At 49.3% G+C, this 22,656-nt stretch overlaps 1 protein-coding gene and 1 long non-coding RNA gene across 4 annotated transcripts in view; one reads left to right on the forward strand and one right to left on the reverse strand.

Moving 5' to 3' along the window:
* TMEM268 (transmembrane protein 268) overlaps positions 1-4,986 on the forward strand; it is an 8,514-nt gene extending 3,528 nt beyond the window's left edge. For 2 of the 3 annotated variants that reach the window (XM_019621391.2, XM_019621390.2), the window contains exons 4-9: positions 542-685; positions 1,145-1,294; positions 2,239-2,349; positions 3,150-3,230; positions 3,755-3,928; positions 4,678-4,986. In XM_019621391.2, the coding sequence (XP_019476936.1) occupies positions 542-685; positions 1,145-1,294; positions 2,239-2,349; positions 3,150-3,230; positions 3,755-3,928; positions 4,678-4,950 (933 nt within the window). In that variant the 3' untranslated portion in view covers positions 4,951-4,986. The remainder of the gene's footprint in view (positions 1-541; positions 686-1,144; positions 1,295-2,238; positions 2,350-3,149; positions 3,231-3,754; positions 3,929-4,677) is intronic. The other variant, XM_003211209.4, reaches the window with a different exon arrangement.
* A 5,445-nt stretch (positions 4,987-10,431) lies between these two features.
* On the reverse strand, positions 10,432-19,147 carry LOC104913661. Its single transcript, XR_795532.3, has 4 exons — positions 18,879-19,147; positions 13,355-13,591; positions 12,184-12,341; positions 10,432-12,058 (listed from the first exon to the last, which is right to left on the reverse strand). It is a non-coding gene; the product is annotated as an uncharacterized LOC104913661 (long non-coding RNA).
* Between the last annotated feature and the right edge of the window lie 3,509 nt (positions 19,148-22,656).

Below are 22,656 nucleotides of genomic sequence, written 5' to 3' on the forward strand. Positions count from 1 at the left end.
GGGGGGGGGTATGAAGTTGGTTTGTTTCAGTTTAATTTCAGTCTATTCCTCATTGACTTCAAGACAACTGTAATGACCTTGGCTTAAAGCTCCGTGAAGAAACCCATTCAGTGCAGGTTCAGCTGAAGAGCATGAAAGCACTCCGATGTGCTGGAACATCCCTGGGACAATCTGTCTTGTCTTGTCCTTTGCCATAAAAACACGTTTTTTCTCTTATGACTTTCCCTGCCCTTTGCAGGGAGGCATTGCTCACTGCAAACGCAGCAGCAGACAGCGTTCTGGTCAGTGACAGCCGTAGGGATGAGGCTGGAGTCTGAGCCTGTGCCCTCTGCACACATCGGCTCTGCAATGCGGACTGGGCCCCACCATTCCTGTCTGAGCTGTTCTGATGGAGCTGAGGACCTGGTGGGGTTGGGGAATGGCTGTGCCCCAAAGGGCAGTGGGCACGGCCCTGGGAGCTCAGGGAGGCTGTAGGGTTGTGTAGTGCTGCGTGGAGCTGGGAGTGGGACACCGTGATCCTTTGGGTCCTTTCCCACTCAAGGCAATCCGTGATTCTTGCTCCTGGTTCCCTGAGCAGGCGGCAGCGGGTGAGTGGAGGAGGCTGATCGAGGAGGCAGTCCTGAAGCCCGAAGTGAGGCGATACCTCTTCTACAACTCCAGGGCATTCCAGATAGCCATTGCTGTGGTAAGGATGCTGGGCTCTCCTTCTGTTTTCCTGTTTTTTGCTTTGTTTCTAATGCAAAGGCTGAGTTTGATAGTCCTTAGCATCCTCCTTGAGCCCAGTGTCCATCTCCCTTCACCACCCTGAGTTCTCTGATAAAGAGAGGACTATCACAAGAGTTATCAATATTCCTCAGTGAGTGCATAGCTTATCTAAATGGAAGAACTCAACTGAAAACGTTCCTAGATATGAATCATCATTAATAATTCAGTTTGTCTTTGATGATTGGTAACTTTTGATGATAAACTAGTTCTCAATACTTCTAGACCCCTCTCTCCTTGATTTATTATTGCGAAGAGCTCATGTCCCCACTCGCTCTCTGAATACCCCAGACAATTAATTTATAGCAAGGTCTCTTCTTCCCTTGACTTCTCTCACTTCTGGAGTTTTACAAGAGCCATCCATCTCTCTGGGTTCTCACAGATTTTCTACATGTCTCTCTGGATAAATATTTACACCACAGTCCAGCTCTGCTCCTTTGGGCGCTACTGGGAGGCCAGCGTGCTGGTGACTGTGGCTGCTGTGGCTGTCACTGTGGTTGTGATCCTGGTCATCGACCACCGCCAGAGAAAGGTGAGCTGACCCAGGGAGCTTGGGGAGTGAGTTCCTTCCCATTGAAGTGCTGGGATCTGCAGCTTTGGTACACATCCAAAGGAGGGCAACAATGCTGGTGAAGGGTCTGGAGCACAAATATGGTGAGGAATGTCTGAGAGAATTGTTTAGTCTGCAGGAGAGGAGGCTCAGGGGAGACCTTATTGCCCTCTACAATTCCCTGAAAAGAGGTTGTAGTGAGGTGGGGATTGGCCTCTTCTCTCTTGTAGTAGTGATAGGATGAGAGGTGATGGCCTTCAGTTGTGCCAGGGGAGGTTCAGGTTGGATATTAGGAATCGTTTCTTCTCAGGAAGAGCAGTGATGCATTGGCACAGGCTGCCCAGGGAGTGGTGGAGTCACCACGCCTGGAGGTGCTGCACTGAAGAACCATGGGGATGTGGCAATGAGGGACATGATTAGTGGGGGTGGGTTGGGATTGCATTTGGTGCCCTTAGTGATCTTTTCCAACCTTAATGATTCTGTGTGGATGCTCCATCCCTGGAGGTGTTCAAGACTAGGTTGGATGGAGCCCTGGGCAGCCTGCTCTAGTACCAGATCTGGAGGTTGGTGGCCCTGCCCGTGGCAGGGGATTGGAACTCGATGATCCTTGAGGTCCCTTGCAACACAAGCCATGCTATGATGCTCTGATGCTATCTCCTGGATGCATATGGGGAACATGGTTAGCAGGGGGAGGACAGTATTTTTAGAGCACGCTCAGAGATCTGGTTCAGGCAAGGGATGTTGTAGTTAGGTGCCATAACGCCTAGAAAGTATGTGTGAAAGTAAGAAAGGGATGCTCAAAGCACCTGCTGTTGCTGGGAAAAAGCAACCATTGCACAGCTCGCACTCCCACGGTGGTGAGCAGCCTTGAGCTGGGCCAAGTTTTGCCACAGAGCAAGTTAATTTTTTCCTGCATTCTTTCCTAGATAAATATGAATACAGACGTGCGGCTGGCAGCTGTCAATGAATTCTTTATCAAACACAGCTTAATTCTGGGGATTACTGATGTCCTGGATGGGCCACACAGCATCCTCCAAGTATCCTTTCTGTGCAGAATTTTTCCTAGCCCCTGGGCAGCCTGATCTGGTGAGGGGCAAACAGCCCATAGCAGTAGGGTTGGAACTTGATGATCTTTAAGATCCCTTCCAACCCAACCACACTGTGATTCTGTGATGGGGAGAATGTTTACTGATGTAGTGATCCATAAGGCTTTCCAGACGGTGGGATTTCTAAGATTCTTTTCTTCCTATTGGGTGGCGTGGAGAATTGGGTGTTTTTCTTCTCCCATCCATAGGCATTGAGATATACCCAAAGCCACTAGGAAGAGTCTAAATGACTGAAGTGAAATTAGTCCTTGGGGCAGACAATTATTCCTGAAACCGTATTATGTTTACATGGCAATGATGAGTCTTATTATGAGAATCACAGCAGTGTGCCTATGGCAAAAACAGACAAACAAACAAACCACAGAAAAGTGGAGTCCCAGTTGTGTTGTTCCTTGCAGAGAGGAGCTAAGGCAGCAGCATCTGAGTGTCTCTGCTCTCAGGAAGCAGCAGGGTCAGTTGTGACACAAGGGGAGATGGTTTCCAACTAAAGGAGGGGAGATTTAGATTGGATATAAGGAAGTTTTATACAGTTAAGGCACTGCGGCACTGCACAGGTTGCCCAGAAGGCTAGTGATGCTCCATCCCTATAGACAACCAAGGTCAGGCTGCTGGGGCTCTGAGCACTGCTGGAGCTGTGGGTGTCCCTGTGCACCGCTGGGAGTGGAACCTGATGGCTTTTAAGATCCCTTCCAACTCAAACCATTCTATGATTCTTAACCTGCTTGCCCCAGTTGTGGTTTGTGCATTTCAGCCCTGAGCGCTGCCTTCAGTCCCTGTCAGCCCACATCACAGAGCTGCGACAGGCACCAGAGGTAAATGACAGCAGGCACAGCCTGTGGTGGCACGGCCACCCTATGGCCCGTCTCGGCTGAAAACTAGGAGCTGGGCAAACTGGAAGGTGGACAAACTGCATCTACTGGTGCCCAGTGCGGCAGGAATTTATTGAGGACCTGTGGTGTGAGCATAGCTGGGTAATCAACTGTGCAACTTTCAGTAAAGGAAAGTCGCCAAGGGTAGATGCTGAAGGCAGGTGTTACTGTCTGAAATAGCTGACACCTTGAGCTGTCCTCTTGAAATAATGAGATAGCCTGAGGAATAAATAAGCATCGCACTGGGTACCTGGATGGGAATTTTGTCCTCTTGGCCTTTGGAAAGTCTCTTCCTTTTTGTGGGTGCATAGATATCTAAACTCTGCAGGCCAGTTGTGACTGCAGGTCAGGAGGTGAGGGGTACAACCCCCAAATCTTGTACTTTTCTTGACTCCTGGGAGGATAGTTTTGGTAGGAAATCATGCTCTTTGTCTCCTTGCGTCCCCCAAACCATCCTTCTCCCGCAGCTGGGCTGGCGGCACAGGCTGGACCAGCTCTGTGTGGTGATGGAGGTGGCTGTTCCTGCAGCAGAGGACACTTCGTGCGAGGAATCACCTCTCCTATCCGGTGGGGAGAGCTTCAAGAAAGAGCCCATGATGTGCAACGAGCTGCTCCACCTCATCCCTGAGGGCCCCCCAGAGGTAATGAGAAATACCCTCCTATGGGCAGAGCACCTCCTGGGCAGGTTGCCTCCAAAGCTCATCCCAGTAGGCATCAGCCATGGGGTAGAACATCTGCAGAACTAGAGGGGTAGAACCTCATGCCTTCTTCAGTCCTGACAGTACTAAGCAGTTCATGCTTATGGCCTTGATGCTGTCCGTTTTATGGACCAGACGTTTCCTTCTGGTCCCTCTTTGGAAGTAGATGTCTGCTAGGACCTGGTGCCCATGTCTGGGCTGAGTGTGGCCATGCTGAGCCCTCATCTCTTCCATGGAACATGCCCTCAAACACTAGTGCCATGCTGAGTGACAAATGTGTCCTCATTTCCACTCAGCAAGAAGCTTCAAAAGAGATTATTCTGATTTATTTCTCAGTTTTCTGCTTGCTGTTACTAAATGAATTCAGTGCAGGTGACATCCCTGTTGGTAGAAGCTCTCCAGCCATCTGACGGCAAAAAAAAAACAACAAAACAACACTCAAGAGGAGGTGATGGCAGAACAGGAGGGTCCCCGAGCAGCCTGGCTCCCAGCCACTCCATCCCAGCCCTGGGCTGGCCTTGCTGCTTGCCCCCAGCCTGGCACGTCACTGTCCTGGGGACGGCATGCCAGCGCTGCTGAGCAGATGGGGATGTGGAACGGTTATGTATCCGTCCTTGGCTTCTGTCCTGATTCTGTTGGACAAGAGCAGTGTTTGAATGAGGCAGACACTGACCCTCTCATGCTCGTTCCAGGTGATGGCCCAGCAGCTCCTGGTGATCTTCAGTGCCTGCTATGTGCGGTTGCTGGTCAGCGGCCGGCTGCCCCGTCCTGTGCTCTCTGGGCACATGGAGGGCAGCTGTGTGCCCTGCCTTTGCCAGTTCATCCAGGCCTCTGTGCTCAGCACAGAGCGCTGCTGGCTGCCGGGCAGAGGGCTGCGGGGGGCTGAAGGGCAAGCACAGCGGTGTGAAGAGACAGAGAAGGCTGTCACCACTCATCCCGGACTCTGGAAGAAGGAGTGGAAATAGGACTCTAATAAAGCATGCAAACTTGCCATGCATTCATTACTGCTGTGCTGTAAGCCCACGAGTCATCACAGTGGGGTGTCACCGGGGTGGTACAAACCGGGCTCTCAGACTCTGTGCTTTGGCTGATTTTACCTTCTTGGAAGCAGTCTGAATGCAAAGTCAGTGGGAGCACAGTTTGTTTTCACAGTATCCAAATTGGATTCGCTGCTGGGATGCAATGGCTTGTGCATTAGCCACGTGAAGTGCTTCTTGGTATGGAGTGCTGCTTGGAAAACCTCCTGCTGGGTCAGCATGAGGGACTCAGGCCAGGCTTAGAGCACAGGGATCTCCAGCAGAGCCCAAGGAGGGGACAAAGCTCCATGCTGTGTTCTGGATACCACTGTTGCCCCCGCATCCCAGAGAGGGACGTGGCATCCCCAGGGAGGGATGTGGTGTCTGCAGGGATGGATGCAGCCTCTCCTGTCCACAGCGATAGAGGGCTGCCATGGACCTTCTATTACTGGTAGCTGAGACAGCTTCCCTAATTGCAGTAAGCACTTAGCAATTGACTGGATGTTAAGCGTTGAGAAAAGCTTAACTTTGCTCAAAGAAGGAGTTTGATTCCTCTTGCTAATGCACCCCGGCACCTGCCATGCTCTGGCCCTATTGCAAGGCAGATGGTTAATGCCTCACTTTTCCTTCCTGTGCTCTTAATTAAAACATCAGTGATGAGAGACATCCCTTCCCCCCTCCCAAGGATACAGCTGTTATTCTATGGGAAATGTGATATTCTGGAGAGTTTACAGGACCCCCAGGCACACAGCTCCCTGGTACATGGCAGTGCATTCTGTTACCCGGCAGAGTGCCAGGTGATGTGAAGTCACAAAGATCCTCCCAGGGAGATGTTGCTCGAGGGTATCAGTGCCACAGTGGGGTATGGCTGCATGGCCCTGCTTTTTGCCCCAGAATAAATCACTCTGTGGGCTGCTCCATGGGGCTGAGTGGTGGCTCTGGATGCTGCTGGCAGCACAGAGTTCCCAATCTCTGGGCCATGTTGCTTTGGGCTGAGCGGGAGGGGACAACAGTTGGCAAATGGCAGCGGTGCCTCACAGGGGTTGTACCAATAGCCCTCCCCAGGCTGCCCAGAGCCCACCTCTGTGAGATGGGAGCCCTGCTTGGGAGGGTCTGCCAGGAGATGCTGAGTCTGTGGTAGGGTGCAGCCAAAAGGAACAGAAGAAATGGAGTTCATCTAATGGGCTGAAGGAGTGGTGCTTGGGCCGGTGTCCTGGCTGTGATTCAAGCCGCTCCATTATCAGACTTTCTCCCCAGACAAGCCGAGGCCATAAAATATGCAGCGTGTTTGCCATGCAGAAATCCCACTTATGCTCTCTTGAGGTTTCCCTACCGTTGATAATTACTCAAACCATTTTCTCTGGGGCTCAGCAAAGCTGTCCTTCCCAGCCTGCCTGCCTCGCTCTCCTTTGCATTTTTGCATCCCTGCAGCCTGGTTCCTCCTCCTCCTCCTCCTGTGGGGATGGAATATGGCTCCATGGTGCGTTTGAAGCGTGGGGAGCTGGAAGCTTGGGGAGCATCAGCTGCAGGGCTGAGCAGACCTAAGAGCCAGGTGAATTCTGAACCCTGTTTCCTTAGGCCAGAGCAACGTGCTTCCTATCTCCAATTGCTCCTCAATGACCTTGCCTCAGGGCTAATGGGAAGCAGGCACTGCATCTCATAGCACTGCAAACCCATGGCCTGGGCTGCTGCGGAAGAAAGTGCAAGATCATGGTGTGAGATAGAAAGGAGATAACATCACGTGGTCTTGTTCCGGTGTTTCATGTTGGGAGGTTTGAGAAAGCTCTGATGCACAGGGCTGAAAGCTGTAATTTGGCAGAGAGCTTTACATCAGTGGGAGCCCTGCTGTGCTTTTGTGCAGTGCCAGTGAAAGGCAAGGGCATGAATGAACATGAATCACAGAATGGCTTGGGTTGGAAGGGACCCCAAGGATCATCAAGTTCCAACCCTTAAAAGCGTGGATCACGATCTTTGCTCTTAATGCTTAATAATAACTCCCCATCACATCACCAGACGTCACTGGAGCCTGCAGGAATGTGTGATGCAAGATCTGTAAGTGTGGTAAAATTCAAGTCAAGGAAAAAACCCAAACCCTACACATCCTCCTGCTGCTGACCCTCCCAGTCCTGCCCCAAACCCACAGCCACCACTCCCTTCTGGAGGACGCATCCTCCCATCACAGAGTGCTTTGCCAGGACAGGAGCGAATGGCTGCAACACAGCTTTGTGTTTTAGCAAGGAGAGCTGGAGGGGTGAGCTTCTCTTCCAAAGCTTTGCTTACCAAGCCTTTGGTTTCCCCCACTCCAAAACTAATACAGATAGGCGTTGCCCTTTGCCCAAAGCGTGCCATAGAATTGATGTGTCCCGCTGTCCTGGCTGTGCAGGCACATCCCTCTAGATGGTGCTAAGCTAAAGAGAAAAGGGTGGCCTTGGAGGGCTGTCCTGCAGTGTGCACCTCTGCATGTTGGCACCGCCAGGTCTGGGATGGGAGAACGGCTCTGCCCACTGCGTGTTCCCATGCATCCATTCTAGTGCTCTCCTGTGGCTCCTGAAGATATCCCTTGAGCGAAGGTAATGAGAGCTGTTACAAGGAGCCATGTGGCCACTACAGCATGGACTAAATGCCTGTTTTCCCAAAGGAAGGCCACCTTAAGAGCTCACAGCCAGGCTGCCAGAGAAGAGCAGTGGAGGATAGCTGTGCAGGGGAGAACTTACCGGTCAGCAAACAGATTTTGTTTTGGATGGGCAGTGAGTATGCTACTGAAATAGAGCTATTGTTAGAAAAGACTTATTTTTGATTCTATGATTCAAATCTATTTTTCTTCTTGCTAAGTGCAGATAGGGGAAGAGCATCCCAATTGACACTAAGAGCAGTGTGATGATGTAACACTGTGGGGAGAGGAGAGCTGAGCTCCTTGTTCTGCAGAGATAAAGGCGTTTGTGCACGTTGGTCCCATTGATGCATGACTTGCTGCTTTGGGAACAGTATCACACACAGGTCTTGTTGCTCTCCAGTATAGGTCTGTTGGTGTCAGCTGTGAGTGCAGTTTCTATTCATACAGCAGAGGAGAAAAGCTTTGGCCAAGTTTCCCTTCCAAGAATGGCTCGTTTCCATTCATGATGAGCCCAGAAACTGGATTAAGAGGTCTAGTATTTGGAATCCATAATCTGGATATGGTTTTCAGAACAGTTCAGCCCCTTTGTAAGTGGTAAATTATGCTCATAAGAGCTCAGCACTTTGCCTTGAGCATCCTGATATAAAATGCAATGATTAGTAAAGCTCAGCACCCAGCACTCTGGTACTGTGGGAAAACCAAGGTGATGATCAGAGGTGATGGGAGACCTGAGATTTTCTGAAGGTCAGATTCCTCATTTTCTTCTTTCCAAGAACTGCCAGCAGCTGTGAGATACATTGCCCTCACGTTAATCCTTGGGCATCCTCCAGACAACCTGATGCCCCTCAAAGCTCTCCAAGCTACGGACATTGCCCATGACCCCAGCACACTGCCTTGTGATGTGGCTGCAGCGAAAGGCACAGCGTGCAGCTGTAAACACGGGGCTGCTGTGCTGTTTACTTCAGCTCTGAACAGCAGCCACAAATAGGCCAGGATGGAAAACTGCATTGGCGTCACCAGGAATGGAAGCGTCAGCAAATGTCAGCTACTCCAAACAAAGCTGTCCTCACAGTGCCCGGCCTGCAGGGAATGGGGTGGTCACAGTGTGCTGAAGCTGGTGAGGCTGTCTGAGAATGCAATTACCAAACAGGAGAAGGCGTTTTGGAGCCAAAGTTGGCACGGTGTTTTTCCAGATGCTTCATTCTTGGCATCAGCCATGGGGGATTCCTGCTGAATCAAACATTCCTCAGGTGGGACTGGCACGTAGCACCTTGATGACCTCTTTGCCAGGGCACAGGTTTTGTTTTATGGCAGGCCGATGCCACCAGCTGCACAGGGTTCTTCTTACCAGCCTAGATGCAGCATTTGCAAAAAACACAGCAGGTTTCTGAAGAACTGGTCCTGGCATCTGTAAGTCATGCAGAAATGAAGGTGATCACCAACATTGCTGGCAAACCCCCCATCATGGTTTGGCTGTGCCTTTTCCAGCCCTCATTACTCAGTCCAATTTTCTTGTTGCAGCCGTGCCTCTTTTTCACAACACTGTTTTCCTGCAGGAGGAGGTTTGTGTTGTGCTGTTTTTTGCCTTCTACCCGCTGCCCACTCTGTCTCCTTGCTTCCCTTCCAACTTCAAGTTCACGATGCAAACTAAAACTGGCTGCTGAAACAATTTGCAAATGCGAATCTGCATTTTCTCTCCAAGCTGTTGTTGTGTTTTCCCCCAGTGTGGGCATCAGCAGCAACCAGTATGCACCAGCGCCAAGCTGGGTGAGAGGTGGAGTCATGGGGGCATGGAGCATGCAATGAATGTGATACAAACTCCTTCCCTTCCTGCCAGCATCTGGCGTCACGTCTCACCACGAGTGAGAAATCTCAACTTCAGGAGAGGAACTATTTTTTGTCTGATTCTAAAAGTAGTATTGGGATCCTTAAATATGCGAGCTGAAAGTTTTCATTCGACATCCTTGGCTACTATTGGTGTGTGTGCAATAGCCTCATGTGATGCAGCTCTTTATCAGGAAGGAATCCCAGCTGTGGTTAACTCATGCTGCAATGCTGTCAGGCAGCCAATGAGCTGAGGACATTTGACTCATGACTCCGACTCTTGGTTTTGTTGTAACTCCAGATTCATTTCCAGTGATGAACTATGGCTCATAAGGCACAGCAGTGCTTCCAGTAATGAAAGGGAGACCGCAGCAGCTGCATGGAAAGGGAAGTACTCTCCCAATGACACTGCGTGCTGTTACATGGTTAGGCTGCAGGTTATTTATTTCAGGCTGAAAGTTGCATCACTGGCAGCAGGATGATTGGGACCCTCAGGGACCCTGAGCAGTGAATGAGGCACATGGAAAAATGCCTTTTTCTTAAGATTTCCCCAGTATGGAAACGATTTGTGTTTAAAGAGATGATGGTTGCATGATAAATACCAGTGAAATATATCCTTGCCCATGGCAGGGGACTTGGAACTACACCATCTTTAAGGTCTCTTCCAACCCAATCCATTCTATGATTCTACAAATACCAAATAACTGTAACAAAAATGTCCCTGGCATGTGAAGAAACCTCCGTGTTAGTATAGAAGTTGGTCAGAGTACAGCAATGTTGCTGTAGTCGCTAGTTATTATTTACATGAAGTGATATTTCATTCCTCCTCAGTGCTGCTCTGGGGGCAGGTGGTTTGCCTCGTGGCTGGTCAGGAGCTGAAGAAGTCCAAAGTCTTGTCGGGTGCAGGATCATCCAGTCATAGAATGGCTCGGATTGGAAGGGACCTTAAACATCATCTTGTTTTGGCCTCCTGCCATGGGCTGGTTGCCCCCCACCAGCACAGGCTGCTCAGGGCTCCATCCATGGCCTTGGGCACCTCCAGGGATTTGGCATCCACAGCTTCTTTGAGCAAATGGAGCAGCACTCTGTCTTTGTTTCTGACCAGGTGTTGGTCAGTATCTTGAAAGGGAACGGTGCAGAGCCACGTCCTTAGCCAGTGTAATAACTGCACTCTGGGTGATAAATGAGATGAACTTCAACGGGACTTCATCAGCTCACAGCCACTGAAGCTGCGGTTGGTCACATTTGGAAGCAAATTGCATGAAAATGGTTGCAATTAATGTAAATGGGAGTGATGTTTTTACAGCAGGCCAGGGCTTTAGCTGTCACATTAATGGAACATTATGGAGAAATTGCTCTGGGCTGCTTCAGAAATGAGCCTGGGGCACTCGTGCTGCTTGGCAGATGCTGGCCCTGTAGGTCCTGCCCAGTGAGCAGCCTCTAACAGCAGAATTCTCACCACCAGAGGTAACAGTGCTGAGTGAAGCACTGAGGTCTGTGCTGAGACAGACCAGCACTGCTCAGGGCTGGCCGGCATCTGCTGTCCCAGGAATGCACTGTATCACTGGGGTAATTCCTCTGACTGCCCACACATCCGTTCTCCTCGCTGTCCCACCTGGAGGTTTTCAGGCAGCCTCTCCTCATCGCTACCTCATTCCCACATACTTTCCAGAATCTCTTTCCCTGAATAGGAATGCAAAGGCTCAGGGCCACAAGAGCTTCGGGAGTCACCCCTGGCAGAGACCAGCGTCGTCTCCTGGTGTTTTCCAGGGGTGAAGTTGTGCCAGCAGGCTGGGCTGCAGTCGTGCTGCTGCTCTTGGCACAAGTCGGTGCAGAGCCCTGGTGCTTCCTTGCTCAGCTCCTCCAGGGTAGGGCAGGGCTGGGCTGGGAGCACACAGGGAGCAGGATGGCTGATGTTCCTTGGGCTGTTACGGCTTTTATCAAAGGAGAGCGCTCAAAAAATCATTAATCCCATGGTTTTTTTTTAACCTACCGTTGAAGATGCACTGATTCTAGGAAAGTGCTGTTTCCTCCTTGATATAAATCGTAATGAATAATTCTCGATAAAGGCGATGGATCATCTCCTCTCCGCCTTTGGTTTATTAAATGTGTTCCTATTAAAAGTTATGATCTCATCTGCTTTCATTGTGTGTTAAAACCTGTTTCTACAGCTGTTCACAGAAATAACCCCCAGCTAGCTCATATTTTCCCATGCCTACCTTATCCTATTATTATTCTTATTCTTTTAACAAGAATAAAATAAGACTGTGAAATAGAATACAAAAATGACACAGTACAGCTGAGATTAAGTGTTGCTCTGCTGCATTTTGCCACCGTTGGTTTCCTGGAGGACACTTTAGAGTTGATTTTCTTGTTCTCTGCCCATGCTGATTACGGGAATGAAACGTTTCTCCAAATGCTGCTGTGGTTTCTTCTTCTCCGTTGTGTTGTTTCTAAATGAGATGCGTGCAAGCAGTCCTCCCTGATTCTGCTGTATTCCCCCTGCAAACCCTCTAAAGCAGTGACTCTACTTTTTACCAGTTCTTCTTCCAGTCCTGCTTGGGCTGGGAGATGCTGGTCCAGGGAAGGAGCAGGGAGAGGATGGGGCCAAGAATCTTACTGCAGAAGGAATAAAACCAAAGCAGCGATGGAGGCTGCGTGCAGGGAGCAGAGAATCCCCCAACCCCTAAAACTTGCTGCAGCAGGAGGACGTGGTCCAGGAGCACCCAAACATTGATACAAACCTGATTGAAGCTCTGTGGGGCAGGATGGGAGCTCAGGAGAAGCACAGGCTTCTGTACTGTGCAACAGCAGGTGGCTTTCTGGATTGTGTGGCTGGATGGATGCCTTCCCATGAGACCTTTCCCCCTTTGCCATCTGGAAGCATCCTGATTTGCTCTGCCTGGAAAAGAGAAACAGCTCCGAGCAGCCCCACTTGCTGGGGCCTTTTGGGAAGCTGATGAAATTCAGCATCCAAAGTTCATCATCCATTCTGTAACATACCCCTTTTTCTCATCTCCCTTCCCTCCATGCTGCTCAGGTCCTTCCTCCCAGCCAGAGCTGTGTGTGAAGACCTGGGTGCAGCTCAGCCTGACTCACTGGGAGGCTGCTGGATGCACTTCCTCCTATGTCCTAGGTCCAGTGCTGAGTTCTTGGATAAGAGAAAATCCAGCTGCATTAGGCAAACAGGATCTAAAAGTGGCCCAGGCTATCAGATCCGAGCTCACCACTCCAGAATAGCTCATCCAAATACTTCATGTTTTCAAAGAAGCACCCTGCTGTCCAAATAGCAGCTACACGTGGCCAGTCAAAACAGCCATCTGGGAAATGAGGCTTGTTTATGGAGTTTGGAAGCAAACAATGAAAAAGCACACAGCCTTTGTGCTTTAGTGGGAACTCCAGGTTAACAACACAGCAAGGGACAGGGACTGGGCACAACGAGGTGCTGGGGCACAGAGGAAAGCAGTAGGAAGGGGAGAGGAATGCAAACTGTGCACTGAGCTCATGAGCTATCTCTTGGCAGGTTTATTGTTAGTGTGCTGAGTGCTGCTGATGTGCTCACATCTGGGTGCACTGGGTACCACTAAGAACAGAGCCTTCTGCCATCCCAGAGGATCAGCTGGGAATGTTAATGCTTCTGGCAGCTGTTCCTCAATGTGACACGAGGAGGGAGCCCAGCACTCCCAAACAGATCATTCAACACCCCAAATCCCCATGGAACAGTGCATGCTGCATCTGCCTGTTTAGGCACAGTGCCAAGGGATGGGAATGGCTTTCTGCCTCGAGATGCTGCCACATCTCCAGGTCTTGTGGGCCCAACCGTGCCTATGGCTGTGGTCCCGATCCTGCTGCTCTGCAGGCACCATAGCTCCAAGAACTGCTTGAATCTTGATTACAGTTAAACATCAGCCTTACCTGTGCTATTAATGGAGTCTTTCCATGAACTGGGCTTGTTGCCTTCCCATCTGCAAAACCCTGCAGTGACAAGTCCATCCCTGGAGCCAGGAGGGACCAATGGCCAAACTGCCAGCCACAGCTCTGCAGGTCACAGGTTGGGCTGGAGGAGTGTGAGATTCCCTGTCCCAAGAGGTTGCATCACACTTGAATCACCCAAGCGAGAAAAAGATGTCATCATCACCTTTCTGCTGCTCTCTGTAAAGTGAGGTGTGAGAAGAGTGAGTCACTGCCTTATGCTTGCAGGGGAAATCGATGATGAAAGCAGGAATCCAGCTCTGGCCTGCAGCCAGGGGTGGTGTTTCAGAGCAGCAGATTTCCTATAGGCACTTGGCTCAGCACCCACATGCCTTGCGTGCCATGGCAGCATTAGGGAGAAGACCAGAATAGGCAGAAGAGGAAGAAAAGCCACAAAACTTTAAAAAAACTACAACAGGTGAAATGTAAATGAATGAAAACGTTCCATTTTCATCAATGGAACTATCCCCAGTTTACACAAGATAAATCAGATTTAAGAGCCATGCCCCTATTTGTGCCAGATGAATGGCCTTGCACACTAGCATGTGAGGCAAGTTGTATTCACACCCCTACCTAACCACAACAAAATTATTTATGAGGGCTATTAACATAATTGATTAGCTGAGGAACAGTTGCCACCGTACAGTAACAACACACATGTGTGTGATTAGCATCTTGCAGCTGAGCTCAGCAAGTATTTGTGTTAGTTGTGAGGTATTCAGACTCCTCTGGCTCGTGATTGATGGAGCGTCTGAGCTGGCACATAGAGTCAAACAAAACAGTATGTTGGGTGGTTTTTAATCTCAGTGAAATTAGGAAGATCTTGTGGCTGATGAGGCAAGCCATCTACATCCTCATGACTAGCCATTTCTGCTTGCAAAATGGTATTACTGTAAAAGAGGGAAGAGAGCACAAGATACCAGCGTGGTGAACAAGGGATGGACACATAAATCCGCCCCAAGTTCCTCCCCAGCATGGAGGAATGAGACAGGGTGTCCCTGCTGAGCTCAGCACTGAATTTGGACAATTTAGAGCACAAAAATTGAGTGAGAGAGAAATTGAGATCTGTAGGACTCCTGCTGCAGGGCTGGCTCAAGGGTGGCATAAATTAATTAAGGGACTGAACATAATTTTTCCAAGAATCACAGCATCATTAAGGTTGGAAAGGACCCTTAGGGTCATCAAGTCCCACCATCTATCTACCACCAATGCTGCCCTCAGTGCCACATCTCCACGGTTCTGGAACACCTCCAGGGGCGGTGACTGCATGGGCAGCTGTGCCGCTCATCACCACTCTTTTGGAGGAGTTTTTCCTAATATCCAGCATGAACTTCCCCTGGTACAACCTGAGGCCATCACTTCTCCTCTCGGAAGAAGTGGCTGTTGGGCAGCAGTGGGAAGCCAGTGGTAAATAATTTTTTGCTTACATCTTCAAAACTGCGTATGAGCCCTTCTGAAGCCCTTCGAGGACAGCCAGGAATGGAAAGCATCTTTAGAAGAACAACCATGTGAGCCAACAGCCTCAGGTGCACAGAGCTGCCCTACAGAGCCCTGGGCTCAGCCCAAGCAGTGGAAATGCCCTTTGAGCAGAGCACTTGGATGGTGATGGAGACACAGCTGTGCCACGGAGCCAATGCAAGAGCAAAGAAACGAGAACGAGTGACAACAAGTGACTAATTAGCCCAGGAGGATGTTGCCTGAGTAAGCAGTCAGTCATTTCAGGATTCAGAGCACCGAAGAGCCCTCTCTCATGCGGTTATGTTGAAGGTCACACTGGTGTGATGTGCTGGGAATCAGGCCCAAGGCAAGAGCCCAGCCTCAGATCCGCCATCGCACAGGGCTTGTTGAATTTCCCCTCTACCCATTTTGTTATTTCCTGATTCAGCTTTGCCCCATGTACCTATTCTCTCTGAACTTGCAACCGGAGAAACGATGGGAAATTTTACCGGGACCGCAAAGGTACAAATGATAATTCAACTCATTGTTGTTTGCATTTTTTGTTTCTCAAAATAAGGTTGATTGCATATATCTGAGCCAATGGAAACATGAGGTGGAATTTTTTTTGCTGGTTAATGTTTCCAGGTATTTTCTGAAATGATTTAATAGGTGCCGCTGAGATCATTTGTGGTAACTGGGCAAGAGGTGTCAGCCTTCAAAATTCTCCTGATGTCCTTACACTATTTTTTTTAATGCATTAATGAAGCATCCCAGCAGTGACACTGCAATGCCCTTCTGGAGCCCTGCCTGTGGCAATGCCATTGGGGTTGGTGCGTCATCAGTATGGTGTTGGTTTTGGCCATGGGAAGATGGAGCTTCTGGCCTCACAGCTAAAGGCTCTTCCCATGGGCTGGACACTGGATCATAGAAAAATGAGGCAGAGCTGCTTTGATTTCGCACACTTTCCTGGCCATTGATTGAAATGATTGTTGTTTATTTTAAATCTCCTTCTCAGCTCATAATTGATCAGCAAATAAGTAGAAATTGGAGCAATTTCAGCATCTGCATGTTATTCCAGCCTTATCCAGTACTTTTTCTACCCCTGACCACACATCCTGTTCCAGGGGAAGCTGCAGCTCCATCCTCACCCTGCCGAGACAGCAGAACTTACTGGAGGATGTGTTCTATTTATCTAAGGTGTGAAATATAATTAACTCTGCTAGGTACTGTGAGGGTTTACAATGATCAATTTGTGTGAAATTTCTGCAACGGGAGCTGAGCCTTATCTCCTTCCACTGTGCTGACAACGCTGTCTGCGTAGATAAATCCCCATTTATTTGTTTGAAATGTGCTTTTCATTTATTTGGCTCGGTTCTGGCTCCCATCACGCAGTGCAGAGCAACAACCAAACACTCAGCCCATGTGTGAGTCTCACAGCTTGGAGCAAAAGGTCCAGACCCAAACCAGAAAGCAGGATGTGCCCTGTCATGGTGGGACTGCCCCAGAAGAGCTTCAGAAGGGCTGGTGGAAGTAACACAGAGGGGGTTTGGTGTGTGTGCATGTGCATGTTTGAGTGCAGCTCTGATATCTATAGGGTCACATCCACTGGGGACATGGGGACAGGGAGGAGTTCATGCCATGCTCAAAGTCAAGAGCCATGCCTTGGCTCATGGCCGTACCCAAACAACTCCAAAATGCTTGGCTCACTCTACACTATCTAAAAGAGAATTCCAAAGAATATTCCTACAACTAAAGATGTTGAACCTCTAATTGCAAAATGGAGAAATACATAATTTTGAAGTACTTTTAGGTCACTTACTGAGAGCTAATCAGATCATGCTTGGTTGGAGTAGACTGACTAGTTGGATCAAACTCACAGATCCAACATCGTGGCTCATTCTGTGTCTTGCAGAGACTCTTGCAGCACCTGGTGATGTGTTATAGCACACCATGGCAATGGGCTGATGGTTGGACTAGATGATCTTAGTAGTCTTTTCCAACTTGCATGATTCTATGATTATATGCTACATGGGACTTCCAAGAGAAATGAATGCTCCCCAAGCATATGGAAGCAAAATAAAGCCTTAATTTTGGAAAATACAGAGAAGGCCAAAAAATAAGGTGGCTTGAAGTCACTTAGGGGTGCATACATCTCCTACTGAACACAAAGTCGGGACTTCAGCAGAGTGGGGTTGCAACTATCTCACCTACAGCCTTTCAGTGCACATTGCTGGGACTGTGGAGGAAAAGCAGATGGGACACATTCTGGGGACATGGACACCTTTTGTGAGAGGCAATGCTGGGCTGGATGCTCATCCCTGGCTTCCCTTTCCTTGTCCTGGGGCTGGAAGTGGTGCTACCAAAACCCATCCTGCTCTCACCCCAATGTGCACTGGAACAGATGTGGTTGCAGCAGCAATGAGCCTGGCACAACATTTTCATTTATTTTCATCTTGAGTGGAAGCAGAAAGCAATAGAAATTTTGTCACTGAGCAATTTTTGACCCAATTTTGCAAACTCAAGAACGTTCTCCTGCTCAGGTAAGCGCGCAGCGTTCCCCAGATATTGTACCTCTCCTTGGTTCCCCATCACCTCTGTGCACCTGGAGCTGCAGCCAGCAGAAAGGAAGGGCTGAGGTGGCTGTTGGGGATGTGGTGGCTGGCACAGAGGTCATAGAGCCAACCCTGTGTCCCTCTGTCCGTTGACTGCATCCCCAGTTGAGTTCATTGCCCTCAGCTCAGTGTGGCCTCGGGTTTGCCCAGAGCAGCAGCTGCCTAATGCCAGCTGTAATAACCTCCAGGCTGATGGCATCGAGCCTGTGCTGAGTGTGCAGCCGCAGCTTGACAGTAAAGCTGACACACTGAGAAATAATTCTCCTCGTTATGTCAGAGCCAGGAAACTCTTACAATTAGAGGAATATCCTTTCCATTACAAGACACTCGCCATTCACTTAATGCAGCTCCCTCTTGAGTGGCCACACCCTGCTTTGCAAGCACTCATTAAGGATGTTTTAATTTTGGAGCTGTGATGCCCAGATTCTGTAGGCAGTGAGATGTCAGCTGGTTTTAGGATGCTGCCTTAGGCTGCAGCAGGGCTGCTTGGATCTTTGGTGTTGTGCAATAGTTCTACCGTTGACTGCCTCTTTTGCTGGGATGATGCTGGTGGTACCAGTGCAAAGGATGCGAAGAAAAAGGTCCACCCTGTGTTTCCACTGACTGGGATGTATTTCTGAGGAAAGACAACTCTTTGTTTCCATTTACTGGGTGCTCTGCATCTGCAGAATATACAGAATGTCTTCCAATTTCCTTCTGAAGGAAAGACAACCTCTTCAAGTAGTGACATGGACTACCTCTTGCTTTGCTAACTCAAGCAGTTGAACAAGATTGCGGAAGGAAGGTTTGCTAGCATCTTCCCTTGAAATTCACATTGCTGCACAGAATAATATGCAGGACATTTCTCAGTCTGCTTTTGATGCTCAGAAAGCCCATGCAGTGAACTGGAGCTGCTGTCCTGCTCAACCTGTGCCTTCCTGATTGTCACCAATTCCTTGGTACAAGCCCTGAAATTGCTGCGCTGCAGGAATTTGCAAATTGGAAATACTTCACAAGCAGGAGCACAAAGCACTAGTCTCTCATCTATCTTGATGTAGCTTTTTTACATGCTTTTAATCATTTATCCAGGGAGCAGAAACACCATCCACTCCCCACAGACAGCAAGTGTCAGATGGGAATGGTCTGGGTGAGATCTAGAGACTGGTAGGTAACTTATTCTTAGATGAAAATTAAACTTGATTCTCAGCACTTTGCCCACCTGCTGTGAATGGAACCTGCAGAATGCGTGTGCATCAGTGGAAGTGTGGAGTGCAGAATTGGTGCTGTTCCACACTTGTTTTGCACAAATGCATCTCTTCCAAAAGCCATGCAGTGCTGCAAAACCCACCTCAGCTCTTGGCAGCTGCAAGCTGAGCCAGCCCTGCTTCCATAAAGCCCTCAAGAAAAACCATAAAAGTATCACGGTTACGTTAGCTTACTGTTTCCCCTGGTGCTGTGCAGAGTGAAGGTCTCCAGGCCTGGATCTCCTCCTGCAACCACTCCTCCAGCATCAGCTGTCCTTTCTGCAGCCATTCCTCAGCACAAGAAGCACCTTTTTGCAGCCTTGTCCCAGCCCGTCCTGCATTGGGTGAGCGTGGTGGCAGCAGGAAGCCCTGAGCTCTGCACAGATGCTTCTCGCTCTGTGAAGGTTTCACACTGCAGCAGCTGAGCACCAGCTCCCAAAGGCACAGCATGGGGTGTGTGTGTGTGGGGGGGGAATCAGTTAACGGCTTGTTTGTGCTCCCCAGCCACAAGAACAAGCGTGGGTGCTGCTTTTTCACTTCTAAGCTCAGTGGCTGCATTTGTTGTGTTGGACAAGCAAGGCAGGTTTCCTCAGGATCTCAGCATCTCAGGCTTTCAGTGCATCCCAAGGTCTGGCTTTCTCTTACATTACTATTTTATTGTCTGAAAAGGAAGGTGGGTTTTCTTCACAGAATCACAGAATCATCAAGGTTGGAAAAGACCTCTCCGAGCACCAAATCCAACCATCAACCCATCCTCACCATGCCCCCTGACCACATCCCTGAGTGCCACATCTCCATGGTTCTGGAACACCTCCAGGGATGGTGACTCCACCACTCCCTGGGCAGACCTGTTGCAGTGAATGACCACTCTTTCTGAGAAGTATTTTTTCTTAATATCCAGTCTGAACCTCTTCTGGTACAATGTGAGGCCATCACTTCCCATCCTATTGCTGTTACCTGGGTGCAGAGGCCAACCTCACCTCACCACAACCTCCTTTCAGGAGTTGCAGAGAGCACTGAGCTCCCCCCTGAGCTCCCCTTCCCCACACTGACCCATCCCAGCTCCCTCAGCTGCTCCCCATCACACTTGTGCTCCAGACCCCTCACAGCTCCATGCCCATCTCTGGGCACGCTCCACGGTCTCCATGTTTTTCTTATAGTGAGGGGTCCAACACTTCTTCCACCAGAAACTTTTTTTATGGTCACTACTCAGCAAATAATGGGTCACTGTAAAAGTATAAGACTTCCTAAGACAGCTTGTACAGGTGTCTGCCTACCCTGCTGTCATGCTGAACACCTAATTTTACAGCTTTGGACTTCCTAGATCACTGCTGATCACAACAAAGCAATCTTAATCATCAGTGTCAAAAATTTACTCTTGCGCAAGTGAGTGGCAACCAGCTGAGGTCATATAGCATGCTATTACACATTCATACTATAAATAAATCAAAAATGCAAAGCCAAGCACCGGAAGGGCAATGCAGGCAGACACTTCTCAGTTTCCCAGTTCTTGGCAGTGGGTGATGGGGGTTCCCTTGGCGCAGGGCTTTGCCCTACACAGGAGAGAACCCAGCTCAGCTGCTGCCCCAGCAGAGCCTTCTGGAAGCCATCCAGGCATGTTTCACCTGAACTCCTTCCTCATGTCTGCACATCTCTCCAGCGTGGATGGGATGGGCTCCTGCTTTTGCTGGCATCCGATCAGTGACCCAAAATTTTTTCATGAATGAACCTAAATGTATACAATTCACCTCTCCCCTTCCCAGCCATCGTTTGTGCTCTATGCCAGAGGAAATGTGAACTGGTTTGGTGACTGTCTGCTCTGAGGCACCCTGGAGGTAAGAATCAGGCTTCGGTTCTGCAGGAGGCTGCAAAGGCTGGAGGGCTCCTGTTGCTTTCTTTACTTTGGCGATTTGTAGGGAGATTGGCAGTGGTTTGGGAGAAATGTGGAGGGACTTTCAGGGCTGGCACAGCTCTGATTTAAATAACTTTGCCGTTCACAAGCCAGGAGCAAGCACCAGTGCAAAACAATGTGGGAAATAACAGTCCTGTGTAGCTAGAACTGTGGAGTCATAGAATGGCTAGGGTTGGAAGAGACCCCAGAGATCATCCATTTCCAATCACTGTGCCATGGGCAGGGTTGCCAAACACTGTTAGGCACTGGATCGTGCTTCCTGGAGTCCCATCCAAAGCAGCCTCAAGAGATGGGGCAGCCACATCTTCTCTGGGCAACAGGTTCTATGGTGAATCTGAGTCCAGATTAATTAGATAGGATAGATGATGGAAGCAGGAGAGGTTCCCTTTGGTGAGGAGCATCTCCCTGCCCTTTGGGACCTTCCCATGCTTGTCCTATATGGAGCACCCAATGTGGCGTTTCTCAGGATGTCCCTCTTCATCCGTCCCAGCTGAAGGTTCAGTTGTTCTCAGTGGGTTGTCCACCAGCCCTGCGATCCCTTCCAGCCCCTCTGAGGGAAGCCCTGATCCAGCAGTGTCAGTGGTGACATTTCCAGCAGTGACAGTCCACTCCCCCTCCTGCTTCGATCCAGCACATTGCTTACTCGGGTTTCATTACTTTAAACGAGGTTTAATTTAATTTGCTTTAAGCACAAGCAGCATAAGGCTGATTAAATCTGATCACAGAGCACCATGCCAGCAGCTGTGGCCACTTAATTCCATCAGCCAGAGCCTTGCATCCTGCTCCCGTCCCGTGCAGAATCTCAGCTCCATCTGCACTTCCACAGCTGCTAAAAGCACACACCAAGGGACTTGTGCCCCTCCTGCTTCATTATCAGCTCTGAAAGGGCTCTTAGTAATTCCTGCTCTCCTCATGGCCACAGCATTCTCTTTTGCTCAGGGAATGCATAGAGTGATGGAGAATAAATGGAATGGTGACATCCTGGCATGGAGACTTCTGTCAGCTGCTTAAAGTTGTTTGCATTGGCAGTTATTTCACTTAAAGCATTTTGCAATTTTTACAAAGCTCAGGATTGCAATTATTTTGCCTGGCTGATGGTAACACTCAGCACTAATCAGAGCCAGCCAAGCCAGTTTACTCAGTGCTTCCTGAAATTTCATATTTAGGTCAAAAAACTGATCAATCAAATTCTGCGTTTCTTGTCTTTTGAAGCCAAAGTGCTCCCATTCAACATCTTTCAGTACAATATGTACTGAAGTTATGTTTAAAAATGAGGTTTCAGCGTTAAATTTAGATACTTTTTGATTAAAAAAAAAAAGGACAAAAAGATGAATTCCCATGAAAACATGCAGTCACACATCTTCCCTCATCTCCAACCTCTCCCAGTTTCTATTCTGTCTTTAGAAAGATGGAATGTTTAAAATGAGCCTGAACCAGAGCTGCCTCCAGGGTAGGTCATCTCCAAGGCTAGCTCGCCCTTGCTCAGGGCCTTCAGAAAGTTTGGTCTTCATGAACATTCAGTAAGTGTTGATGAAGAACAACAGGAAGAATTCAATTCCACCCCTTTGCTTCATACGCGCTCCCATGTCAGGCACTGTTCTGTCAGAGTGCCCCTCTGCTGCCATCTGTCACACGGCAACGAAATGGAATGGAATATTATCGGGAAGGTTCAGCCTCTGCTGCCATCCCACCAACATCTGCATCTGACATTGTTGGCCAACATGATAAAATAGGAGGCATTACTTTCAGAGCAGCCCTTGAATTTCTGAAGAAGTCTTGCAAATGTTGGTGGTCCCAAACGTTCCCCCAGGAAATTTTGCCCTACCCAAGCACTGGGTACAGCATGTCCCTGTCCCCACACCAGGCTGTTTGTTATTGCCCAGCATCTCTTCCTTGTTCCACTGTCACCCTGTTACTCTCCGGCACGTCCCACAAAACTGCAGTGAAGAAGCATTCCATGGGACGGGCTTTGACTCGGTCTTAGTTGGCAAAACTCCCAGGGACAACAGCAAAACGTGCCCACAAGGAAACTTAGCAGGGGAATCACACCATAAGATCAAT

This window comes from Meleagris gallopavo, chromosome 19 (genome assembly GCF_000146605.3).
Source record: "Meleagris gallopavo isolate NT-WF06-2002-E0010 breed Aviagen turkey brand Nicholas breeding stock chromosome 19, Turkey_5.1, whole genome shotgun sequence".
NCBI classification, from domain to species: domain Eukaryota; kingdom Metazoa; phylum Chordata; class Aves; order Galliformes; family Phasianidae; genus Meleagris; species Meleagris gallopavo.